The sequence below is a fragment of the Procambarus clarkii genome, chromosome 34 (genome assembly GCF_040958095.1).
Source record: "Procambarus clarkii isolate CNS0578487 chromosome 34, FALCON_Pclarkii_2.0, whole genome shotgun sequence".
In the NCBI taxonomy this organism is placed as follows: Eukaryota; Metazoa; Arthropoda; class Malacostraca; order Decapoda; family Cambaridae; genus Procambarus; species Procambarus clarkii.
The window spans coordinates 24600521-24613069 of NC_091183.1; the positions used below are offsets into that span (position 1 = coordinate 24600521).

At 40.3% G+C, this 12549-nt stretch overlaps 1 protein-coding gene across 1 annotated transcript in view; it reads left to right on the top strand.

Moving 5' to 3' along the window:
- Nucleotides 1–3391: 3391 nt before the first annotated feature.
- LOC138371031 (uncharacterized) overlaps nucleotides 3392–12549 on the top strand; it is a 61934-nt gene continuing 52776 nt past the window's right edge. The window contains exon 1 of the mRNA XM_069335673.1: nucleotides 3392–3622. Coding sequence (XP_069191774.1) covers nucleotides 3392–3622 — 231 coding nt within the window. The remainder of the gene's footprint in view (nucleotides 3623–12549) is intronic.

Consider the following 12549-nt stretch of genomic DNA (forward strand, 5'->3'; position numbering starts at 1 on the left):
AGGCCTCCTTTTTTATTACACCCCCAGGAAGCAGCCCGTAGCAGCTGTCTAACTCCCAGGTACCTATTTACTGCTAGGTGAACAGGTGTATCATGGTGAAAGAAACTCTGCCCATTTGTTTCCACCTCCACGGGGGATCGAACCCGGAACCTCAGGACTAGGAATCCGAAGCACTGTCCATTCAGCTGTCTGGCGTCCTTACATCCACTTACTCACGAGTCATTTATCAGCTTACAAATTCTTCACATATTGTCAATGTCTCACTCCATTTGCTATTTTAGGTACATTCACATTTCTTGATCTATATTTCTCATAGATTTCACAAGCCACTCATAAAACCTTAAAATTACTATACACTCGCATATTTTCCTCATAGATACTATTGCTAACTATAGTCCCTTGCACAAGATGGCGAGAGAGGCAGCCAAATAACAAACTCTCATAGCTGATAGAACAAGTTCCAGTTGAGTGAGTAAGGGGGACGTAAGAAACCACCCCCGTCTATGACCTTTTTTGACAGTTATGTGGATATAAAAAATCCATGGGGATTAATACATGCACCTCCACTTCTGGGGAAGAGATGATATCTCTAAATCATCAATCAACATGTGGTCAAAATAATTTTTAGTATACAACAGAACAACTGCCGGCCAAGCAATATTAATATGAAATATTGTTACATCTTTGGTGAAGCAACCTTTGCTTTGGTCACACACAAAACAGCTTCAAATGTCTGAAGCAATTCCCATTGAGTAAAGCAATCTTCTTGACGTCTACTGGGAAGAAAGGAAGTAGAGCGATAAGGAGATAGCTGAGGAGTCTTGCTGAGGGTCAGTGGAGGATATCTTGTGACTAGAATCTGGATGAAGCGGTTGGACACACCAACCACCAAAGAAAACCAATGCATTTGGCAACTATTGGTGTTGAGCACTGGATCAGCTTCGTTGGCACTGATGATGAAAATAGGAAGTGACAAAGCAAAGAGACATCCACTAGTATACATTGAAGATTGATACATTGTGATAAGTGCCAGGGGAAGGCCAAACCCCATGAAGTACGGCCAGTTCTCCTCGGTGAAATTTAATCTCTTTTATAGTTCCCAACCCATGTTGAACCATCTGTACTCAAAGGCATAGTGCATTAAGCATACACAGGTGATTACCGTTCAGGATCAAATCTACACCCACCAGAGGCACCAGCTTCTTCAAGCTAGCTTGTATGAGAAAAATATACTGGACAAAAATGGAGATGAGAATATCAGCTACGAGTTTACTGATGCTGCTGATCATGTGGGGACGTCCTTGGCGCTGGTGATATGCATTGTCAGCTATGTCTTGAAACCATATGGTGTTAATGATCCTGGAGAGCACGAAGAGTGGCAAGACCCAGAATGTGTTGAAGATGGCCCAACCTGTCCTCTTACAAACTACGGCTGAATTGACAGTTTCAGTTTGGACGTAATTTGAAAATGGAAAATATAGTTTGGATCATCTTTTCCAAAACGGTAAGTTAAGGGTCCGCTGGTAGGTTAGGTGGGCAGGAAATTCTCCATAAGTTTCAGAATGTCATGATTTAATTTTATTTTTTTAATTTTTACATGCAAGCATGCAAGATAAATACAAATACAATAAATACAATAAAACATAGAAAACATTACAAAACATTACAAAACAAAACAAGAAACCACCGGCCAGAAGGACCGACAGCACAGTATATTAATTAGCAAAACTGGAGAAACGCATGAGAAACATAGCATACATCAAGAGAAATATAAAATTACAAACAAGCAATGCAAGCAAAAAAACGAAAACAAAACATAGTAACATCATTAAACAAATTAAACAGAAGCAGTGGCCGGAAGGACCAACAACAAAGCACATCAGGAGGTACAACATGAAATATAACACAAGAAAATCACAACATACAACAAGCCTTAAATAAAAAAACAAAAAACAAAAAAACAATTACAACATGTAATGCATTAATAGAACACAGGACAAAGTTAAACACAAAAACAAATACATGAATAAGAACACTCACACCAAACCAACTGCCTCGCAACAAACAAAAGGAGAGGAGCAGGCACAGACTACAATAGGGGCATACAAACAGCCAGAGGGGCACACAGTACTATAGTAAGCAAAGAAATAGGAAATCAGCAGAGATACTTGCCCGGGAACATGACCTGTGAGAACCGTATATTGAACGCTTCCCAGAGCAACCACCACCAAGGGTCTCGTTCATCCACCGGGGACACCATTTTATCCTGAACCCTGGCAACAAACACCCGCAAACAGGGGACCCAGATGGTATCACTGACGAGGCGAGTAATCGCCACTCTCCCCCACATCATGGAAACCCTCCCACCATGAAAGTCCCCTGGCTAGTCAGACAGCATTATGTCAGCAATCTCTGTCCAATGACCCGGCGGCATCACAGACGCCGGCAACACGTCCCCCAGGTCCCCAACGCGCACCCTTGCAGGCGCGAGCCAGACAAAAGGCACCACCACAGGGGCACCAGTGGCCACAGGGCACACCACCAGACGACTGCAGGGAAGACGATAGGAAGGTCACCATGAAAGGCAGCGGAAGTCACCACTCCCCACTGCGGAGAGTCCTCTGGCGGAGAAGGAACAGAAGGCACCCCCCGAGACAGGGGCACCAGCACCAGCAGGCACATGGAGCTCCGCCACCACCAATTGCGGAGACATCGATGCATCCAGATCCACACCGTCAACACTGGAAGAACCACAGTCATTGAAGTCCCCCACATCGTCCCAGGCAGAAGACGAATGCCGGGAACGTTTGGGCTCCGGCCGGATATCGTCAGAGCCAGAAGCAGACCCAGAAACACGGGTACCACTAGCTGGATGAATCGACGCCTGACGCAGAATGGCAGCAGTCTCTACCATAGGGGGAACCGGGCCACATACAGCAGGAGGCTCCGCAACCACCCCAGCACCCAGCACAGCCGGGACCCGAGGCGAGGACACAGGGCCAGGCGCAGCAGCCGAAGACGAGGGAGAAGATGGCGACGCCTCAGTGATCACCAGGAAGGCCCACGGGAGCAGCGGGGACATTGACAGGAGCAGGTAGACCATCCGACGGCACTGCAATACCCGGAGGAGGGCCAGCAACAACCGGAGGAACGTCGGGTGACGCAAGGGGAGCTGCATCAGCTAACTGGACGCTCACCTCCTCATCCCTGGAGTCATCCTCCAGAGGGAGTGGCAGGAAATCCTCTTCCCGGAACAAGTTGACAGAAGCAACCGGATCCGCAGTGCACCCGACAGCCTGATTCCCCAACATGCCACACCGGAAACAAGTACGGGGTTGCTGGGCATAATACACCCCGCATGTAGTACCCTAAAAGTCGGACAGAGGATGGAATGTCCGACCTCAGGCACATCCTGAAGGTACGAATGTTTGTCTTCACTCCCGTATACTTCCCAGAAGACAGCATGTGCATTCGCACACTGACAACGGTGCCAAACCTCTGGAAGAAACGCAGGAGGAGGGTCTCAGAAAACTCCATTGGGGCCCCATGGACACTCACATACGTCACGGAACCACTTCGATCTGAAATGGCCACAGATCCAGTGCCATCCAGCAACTGCAAGGTACGTCCCTCGTACCGTAGGAGAAAGTCACGGTACGCCGCTTCTCCCACAAACTTGACCACACGGCGAGTAGTCACCAGCTCAACACCGTAGATCTCCATAACCGGGACATGGAGCATGTCACACATGACTATCTCCACGATAGGGTATCCTGCACGGACAGTAAACTCCAAACCCACAGAGTTTACCCTCACAACAGGGGGAAGATGGCAGCCAACGCAAAAGCGCCATGTCAACACCAACCAGGGACAGCAGGGAGGGTAGACACACCCACACCGCCTGCCAACGAAAGTGGCAAACACCCCAAACTACCGGAGAGGCCAGGCAACACGTCCTCACCTCACGACAGTAGTAGGGATGACAAGCCACAGACGATATTTTGTTTTGGGCAAATATCGTGTGTGGCGTGTCGGGGCTTTCAGGTGAATTTAGAAATATCGTGTGTGGCGTGTCGGGGGTTTCAGGTGAATTTGGGTGGTCACAGATTTGGAATTAAGGAATTCTTATGAGGAAAATAATTTCTGAGATTTTAGAAGTTTGTTAGGAGTTCATATGATGAAAATAATGTCATAGAAGTTTGTTAAGAGTTGGTATGGGAGAAATTCAAATATCGTGTGTGGCGTGTCAGGGGTTTCAGGTGAATTTGGGCAGTCACAGACTTGGAATTAAGGAATTCGTCGAGGAAAATAATTTCCGAGATTTTAGAAGTTTGTTAAAAGTTCTTATGATAAAAATAATGTCATACGAGTTTTGTTAAAGTTCTTATGGGAGAATTTTTCAGAGTTCCTACCGATAATAAACCGATATTTAGGCCGTATACATTTAAGTAGGAATCTTACTTAGAAACTAGTATATTGCTATATATCTGAATCATTTCACTGTCTTCCCCTCCCCCCCCCCCTCCCCCCCCCCTCCCTCCCCCCTTACCTCGCAATCTGTCGCCGCACCTGTGTTTACTTTTAGACCGTCAGCCAGACACCCCATTCAGGTTACCTCTTATCTTCTCCATAATATCTGGACCGTCCCTCCACCCTCTCTCTCTCTCTCTCCTCTTCATATTATTCTCTCTTCCTTTTTTCTGACATCGTAATGTTTTGTTCCTTTTTTCATTAACCAGTCAGTTTTACACAAATCAGCCGAGGCATCTCAATGCAACCTTTATTACTGAAACTTCCTCCGAGACTATCTAAGCTGGCACCAGCTACCTGCCCCCCAGGCTATCTGCCCGAGGCAATCATCACCTGATTACCTGCCCTGTCATCTACCAGTCATTGTCAGCATTCGCCACCATAATAATTTATATATATATATATATATATATATATATATATATATATATATATATATATATATATATATATATATATATATATATATATATATATATATACACATTAGGCGTTAATAAAACATATTTATTTATTTATAATTTATTTAGTCATCTAATTTTAGTTTACACAATTTATAATAAATGACTCATTTAGCCCGAAGTTCTAAGAAGCTCACTCCTCAATCCGCTTGTATAATATCCGTCCTATTCACTCTTCTTCTCTGTAAATAAAGAATAACAGTTTCAGATAGCGTTTACACATGTACAATATTTATCAGACACACACAACCTCGAAACAAATGTACTCACCATTTTCCGTTAGATAATTTTGTTATAGCCTCATTCAGCCAGTCGTCTCCAAGCACATTTTCCAACAAATATCGCTCTTATCATAACACAGCGTTTCATAGCAGCTCGGCATATTTTTAAATAAAGCATAAGATAGCCTCATTACGTTCCTATCATTCTGCATATAATCTCCGTAAGTAAAACTAGTTTCAAATAGCTTTAATGCAGTTTTTAGATCCTTGTTTGAAAGATGGTAACAGAAAAACATCACATATAGCCCGCATATGTATGTATTTAAACTCTGAAGTCGCTCTGTAAACGTGTATACATCACAGTCTTTATAATAATTTAAAAACTCCGAAATGTAGGGCGAATACACATTTATTCCATATGAATCTAGTATAACTATATTCCGTTTAGATTTATATAAGTAGTGAAGTTGAGGACTAGAGCGACGCGCACCACCTGCCAGGTGGCACTCAGGTGAGTGGCATCTGGCAGGTGGCACGCATCGCTCTAGTCCTCAAGGGTTTTGGGGGGGAATTTCCCGGATGTTATGACGTGTTGGAGGTAAGTGGGGCGCGTCGCTCTAGTCCTCGTGGTTTTCTGTGTGTTCTGGTCATGAAAGAGGGAAGTCGTGTTGTTGGGGCAGTAAGAAATGCATGGAAAAGACACGTGAGTGGCACCTGACAGGTGGCGCGCGTCGCCGTAGTCCTCAAGGGTTTTTGGGGGGAATTTCCTGGAAGTTTGGTGCGTTTCGGAGGTAATTGGAGCGCGCGGTTCTAGTCCTCGGGGTTTTGGGGAGCTTTTTCTGTGTGTTTGGGTGTTGAAAGAGGGAAGCCATGTTGTAGGAGAGTATGTGATAGAGTAAGAAAATAGAAGGATAAGAGGAAGGAGTAAATGAATATGTATGTGTGTTTTGCGTAGACTTAATCCTGTGTGAGGATAATAATTTTGATGATCGTGAGTAAGTAGAGACTGAGTGTAGATGCGAAACATAGTCTGTTATGTTGTTTGGGGGTGGTTAGGGAGGGGTGAGTGGAGCTTCCCCTCGTCGTCGTGAGACTGCTCTGGGTCATTTTGCGGTTAGACAAACCATTAACTCCCCCTACAGGAAGCCCTAAGTGTGAGAGGATGAGAGAGTAGAGTCCAGCAGGAGGGATGTGTACCATTACCCTTAAGTGTTTTTCAATGTCTGCGGAGGGGTGTGCGTACGGGTCACGGGTTAGAGGCTGACTGAAAGACTTTTCCAAGTAGCTTGGTTATATCTCCTCAGACACGGCGGAAGTGGTTGGGGCATCCATTACCCACTGCGTTTCGCTACGGTCCGCGACTCTTTCTCTCTCTCTCGCTGTCTCTCTCTGTCTCTCTGTCTCTCTGTCTCTCTGTCTCTCTGTCTCTCTGTGTCTGTCTCTCTGTCTCTCTGTCTCTCTCTCTCTCTCTCTCTCTCTCTCTCACCCTCTCTAAAGTCCACCACACGGCACTTCACTTAGTAAACTCAGTCAAAGTCAGTAGGTTAGCGTTTACTAAAAGAGAGAAACATTTCACATCGTCATGGAGACGCGATCTCTACCTACAAATTGTTCTTGTTAACTGTGATCATTGAAATGTATGCACGTTTACTCAATCTCCATCACCTATTCTTCCTACAGCCATTACTGTTGTGCGGAGCTATCTTGTCAGGGTCTCACCTTCGCGGCGGATTGAGGCGTAGTGAGATTGACAAGGTAATGGGCCGGCCTTACCCTCTCCCCATCCACCCCCACCATACCCATACCCCTACCACCCCCTCCATGGCCGAACCATCACTGCTCCCTTCCCAGACCGGATGTTCTGTTCTAAGCCTTAGTATCATCATTCTTTGCTCAAATAGCATTTTTTTTAAGAATATCCAGTCATAAGCTGGTCTTCAATCTTATTATTATAACAAATCATAATTTTTTCTCTCTCTCGCTCTCTCTCCAGATCATTTAATAGTTGGGGGAAAGTAACATCATTTTCCTTTCTCCTGCTGCCACTGTTCACGTATCTTTCTCCATTTCACTTAGACTGACAGCGCATCAGAGGATGACCACTAATGTCAATTTTCGAGCCCCCCATCACTCTCACCCTTATAACCTTGTAAGGTAACACGACCAATATGCTAACTTCGTTCTTTGCCCAATATCATTAATGTAACGTGGACAATATACCAACTTCGTTCTTTGCCCAAATAACATTTTAAGAGTAGCGAGCAACATTCTGTCGATGTCTGAATAATGAAATGTAAAACCATGTTTAGCCATTACATCCAAACACAATAAAATATTTTTGTTCCACACATACAAATTCCAAGCAAAGTATGCATATATGCGATAATATGGAAAAACACAATCTTATTACTATTATTAAATTGACTTGTTCATTATCCCGAGTTCAACACACTCTCTCTTAAGACCTACATTATCCAATGTAAACAGTCCGGATGAGCTGGGTTAAGTCTGTTTTTCAGTTCTTATAACAAGTCTGTTTTTCAGTTCTTATAACATTTGAAAATGTAAGCGTGGTTACTCATTCCGTCTCGGCGCATCTCGTTAGGGACTGACCTTGAGAGCTTTCCATAGCGCGAGTTTTCACTCATCATCAACCATTAGCAATCGTTCGACCCAACAGAAAAAAAACAGAGACTAGTGTTAGCATAATAGGTGAAAAAAGTTGATTTCAATAACTGGTAGACATAACTCACATATTTATCTTGGTAAAACAAAACATAATAACTGTCAGACAGACATAACACTCAGCATAATGCTGACATATGGTGTTAGCATAATAGGTGAAAAAAAATAGTTGATTTCAATTCTTAGCTTGTTCTTCACATGTTCAGTGTTCATTCTTGTATTCCCTATGTTCCTTATCATGTCTTCATATTCTCTATAAGTTCATATTCCCTGCATGTTCACTCTATTCATCAACTTTTTCTTACATGTTTTCTGTGTTCACCGTATGTTCACTGTGTTCATTCCCCTAATTAACCTCAATTTTTTTTATGTTCTTTGTTTATTTAAACCAATTTGTTTCTTCCATTCACTAACTAGTTCTTTGTCAAATAATATTATACTGCAATACAGTTCCCTCAACAATTTTAGTCACCAAGTTTTATTTACAAAACTATGTCAAAGTAATTCTCGTCGTCAACTTAATAGTTCTACCAACCCCGTTCTTAAACAAATCTACACTTTATTCAGTTCCAAATTTACAAAGACAAACCTTTCTTGTAACTTCTTAACTAAAAATCTTTCGCCAATCAACTAAAACAGTCACTTTCTTCATTTCTCAACTAAACTTATTATCCAATCAACCAAAAAATAGTCAAAGGAATATTTCCAACGCTGTTCATAACTAAACTTATTCCCTAGTCATCAGAAAAATAACCGTGTTCTTCATGTTTCATTATCATTTCATAACTAAAATTATCCATCAATCAACAGAAAAAGTCATATTCATCATCATTGTTCCTAACTAAAATTATGTTTTGTCAAGTAAGAAAAAATAACCAAAGATATCTTTCATCGCTGTTCTTAACTGACATTATACTTTGGGGAGCACAAAAATAGTCTCCCTCGTCATGTTTTGTCTTTTTCCTTAACTACAAGTATTCATCAGTCAAATAAAAAATAGTTACTTCATCATGTTTCCCTGTCATTTGTGTGATGGTGGGTTTTGGTAAAATTATACAAAAAGGAGAAACAAAACTACATCTGAAAGGTTATGAAAAGGATAATATATTCAACAAATACGTCAAAAACACAATAAACTACATCTGAAAGGTTAGGTTAATGGGTTGGGGAATAAGAACATATGATAGAACTTACTAAATACACTAAGATTACAAGAGGTTAGGTTAAGGGGTTGGGGAATAAGAATAAATAATAACAAACATAATAAATACAACTTATGAGCAACTTGATGAACTTTAACAAATAACCCTTGATCTGCAAAAATGACCCTTTGAGAAATTTGCCCTTGAAACGAGTAAATTCCCATATATAACAAAAATCCTTTGAAATGGTTAAACACCCAATCTTAAACAAATAACACTTGAAATGCAAAAATGTCCATTTGAGAAATTAACCCTTGAAATGAGTAAATGAATATGAGACAATGATTGACGAAACACAAAAGACAAGCAGGAATAATTATGTAAGTTAGATCATGTCTGGTTGGACTAGATAAGTTAGGATACATCAGTTTGGGAATGTAAGATTAAGTTAGGTAAAGCAAGTTAGGTTACGTTAGGATAGGTAAGATAAGTTATGTAAGTTAGGTTGTGCAGGTTAAGTTAAGTAAGATAGGTAATGTAAGGTAAGTCATGTTAGGATAGGTAAAGTTAGGTTATGCAGGTTAAGTTAGGTACGATAGGTAAAGGTAAGGTAAGTTAAGTTAGGATAGGTAAAGTTAGGTTTAGGAACGTTACGTTAACTAAGTAACATTGGGTGGAGAGGATAGGTTACGTAGGATTTGGGCAGTGTAGTTCTGAGAACAGTTTTAGGGTAAAGTGACTAAGAAAATATATTTTAACAGAAGGACTCTTCATTGACCTAAGAAAAGCCTTTGATACTGTTAATCACAACTACCTCTTACTTAAACTCCAGCATTATGGAATCCGAGGCCTTGCCCTTGACTACATCCGATCCTATCTTAGTGACAGACACCAATATGTAACCATCAATGATACAACTTCTTCCACTCTACCAATTACCGTTGGAGTGCCACAGGGCAGCATCTTAGGACCTCTTCTATTTCTTATATATATAAACGATCTGCCTAATGTCTCTAATATTCTCAAACCTATATTGTTTGCTGACGATACTACCCTTATCTACTCAAACCTCAACCCACATACACTAAATAATGTTGTGAATAATGAATTAAAGAAAGTCCACTTATGGATGTCAACGAACAAACTAACATTAAACATCGAAAAGACTTACTACATCTTATTTGGAAGCAAATCATCAAATGCAATTCAGCTACAGATAGACAACATTAACATCAGTAATAAAAATGATGGCAAGTTTCTTGGTCTATTCCTAGACAAGAGACTCAACTTCAGCACCCACATTCAACACATAACTAAGAAAGTCTCTAAGACAGTTGGTATACTCTCCAAAATCAGATATTATGTTCCTAACTCTGCTCTCCTCTCACTATATTATGCACTAATCTACCCCTATCTTAATTATGGTATCTGTGCATGGGAGTCTACCACTGCAAACCACCTTAAGCCCATCATCACACAGCAAAATTCTGCTATCAGAATTATAACTAACTCTGCTTTCAGACAACACTCAGCTCCCTTGTTTAAATCCCTAAACTTGCTAAATATTAACTCCCTCCACACATTCTCTTGTGTCAACTACATTTACAAAACCCTGTTCTTAAATGCAAACCATGCTCTGAAACTCTCTCTGGACAGATGTAATAGGACCCATTATCACCACACCAGAAATAAATATCTCTTTGATATCCCCAAGGTCAAACTTAATCTGTGTAAACACTCTATGCAAATTAAGGGACCTAGTCTATGAAACTCACTCCCTAGTGAATTGAAAAACTGTAAAACTTTTGCCTTATTTAAAAGCAAAACCAAAAAGTACCTAACTTCATCTTCTTAGTTTCCTACACTGAGCTTTAAATTTGCTCTGTACCTAGTGTTAACCAATCTCCTAATTTTTATGTAATATCAAACAACCTTATCATTGTGTTCATTGCTGTCTTCTTTTATGTGCTAGCCATATGCTGTATTGTGACTACCAATTTTTGTCAACTACCATTTTAAGCTGTCATTGCAATCAATCTTAGCTACCTATGTGCTTTAATTTACTGTACCTACAATTTTCTCTCATCTTTTTTTTTTTTCATTTCATGTAATCTGTTATGATTTTTTTGTCTATAAATTTTGCAAGTATTTACCTTCTTATAATTTTCTTAGATTAAGGACCTGCCCGAAACGCTGCGCGTGCTAGTGGCTTTACAAGACTGTAATTACCATATTTGTATCCTCACATTCCTTATGTACATTCTTGTATATGCATAAATAAATAAATAAAATAAATAAATAAATAAGTGCGGGTTTGGTATGAAAAGCTGAACTAGTTACATTTTGGAGAGAAATTTTATGACTGAAAATGTCTTAAAGAATAACATGATGGACGGAGAGTTTCTTTGATGAACGAAGGTGTCTTTGAGAACAACTTTTTGGTGAACGAAGGTGAATTAGAGATCTCTTTGATGATTCTGAGAATAACTTTGATCAACGAAGATGGATTGGAAAGTTTCTCTAGTAAACGAAGGTGCCTTAGAGATTAACTTTTATGATTTAGAGAACAACATTGATGTCTTAGAGAACAACATTGATGTCTTAGAGAACAACTTTGATGAACAAAGATGTCTTAGAAAGCTTCTCTGATGAACGAAAAGTTACTTAGAGAATAACTTTGATGACTGTATTTAACTTTTTTGATGGCTCTGAGGACAGTTTTGTTGAACGAGGATGTCTCAGAAGGCTTCTTTGAATAACGAAGGTGAGTCTGAGAATAACTTTTGATGACTCTGAGAATGACTTTGTTGTCTTAGAGAATAACTTTGAGAGCTTAGAGAATGTCTTTGATGAACGGAAGGTTACTTAGAGAATAACATATCATGACTGAGAATAACTTTTGATAGCTCTTAGAATAACTTTGATGTCTCTGAGAATAACTTTTATGAACGAAGATGTCTGAGATTAACTTTGACGTCTCTTGGAATAACTTTTGTGGACATGAGAATATCTTTGGATAACTCTGAGATTAACTTTGATGTCTTTGAAACAACTTTGATGAACAAGAGTGAGATAGAGATTACCTTTGTTAACTCTGAGATCAACTTTGATGAACAAAAGTGAGTTAGAGATTACATTTGATAACTCTAAGATTAACTTTAGATGTCTCTGAGACAAACTTTCATAACATAGAAATTAACTTTAATGACCAAAAGTGAGTTAGAGAATACCTTTGATGACTCCGAGAATAACTTTGATGAACAAAGATGTTTTGGAAAGTTTCTCTGAAGAACGAAGGTGACTCCGAGAATAACTTTTGTTAGCTCTTTGAGTAACTTTGATGACTTTGAGAATGTCTTTTGAGAACATGAGTAGTATTTTGTTAACTCAGAGAATAACTTTGGTGACTCTGAGAAAATCGGTGATGACTTTGAGAATGACTTCTGAGAACATGAGTAGTATTTGAATGAGTCTTTGATGTAATGAAGAGTAACTTTGATGTCTCGAAGA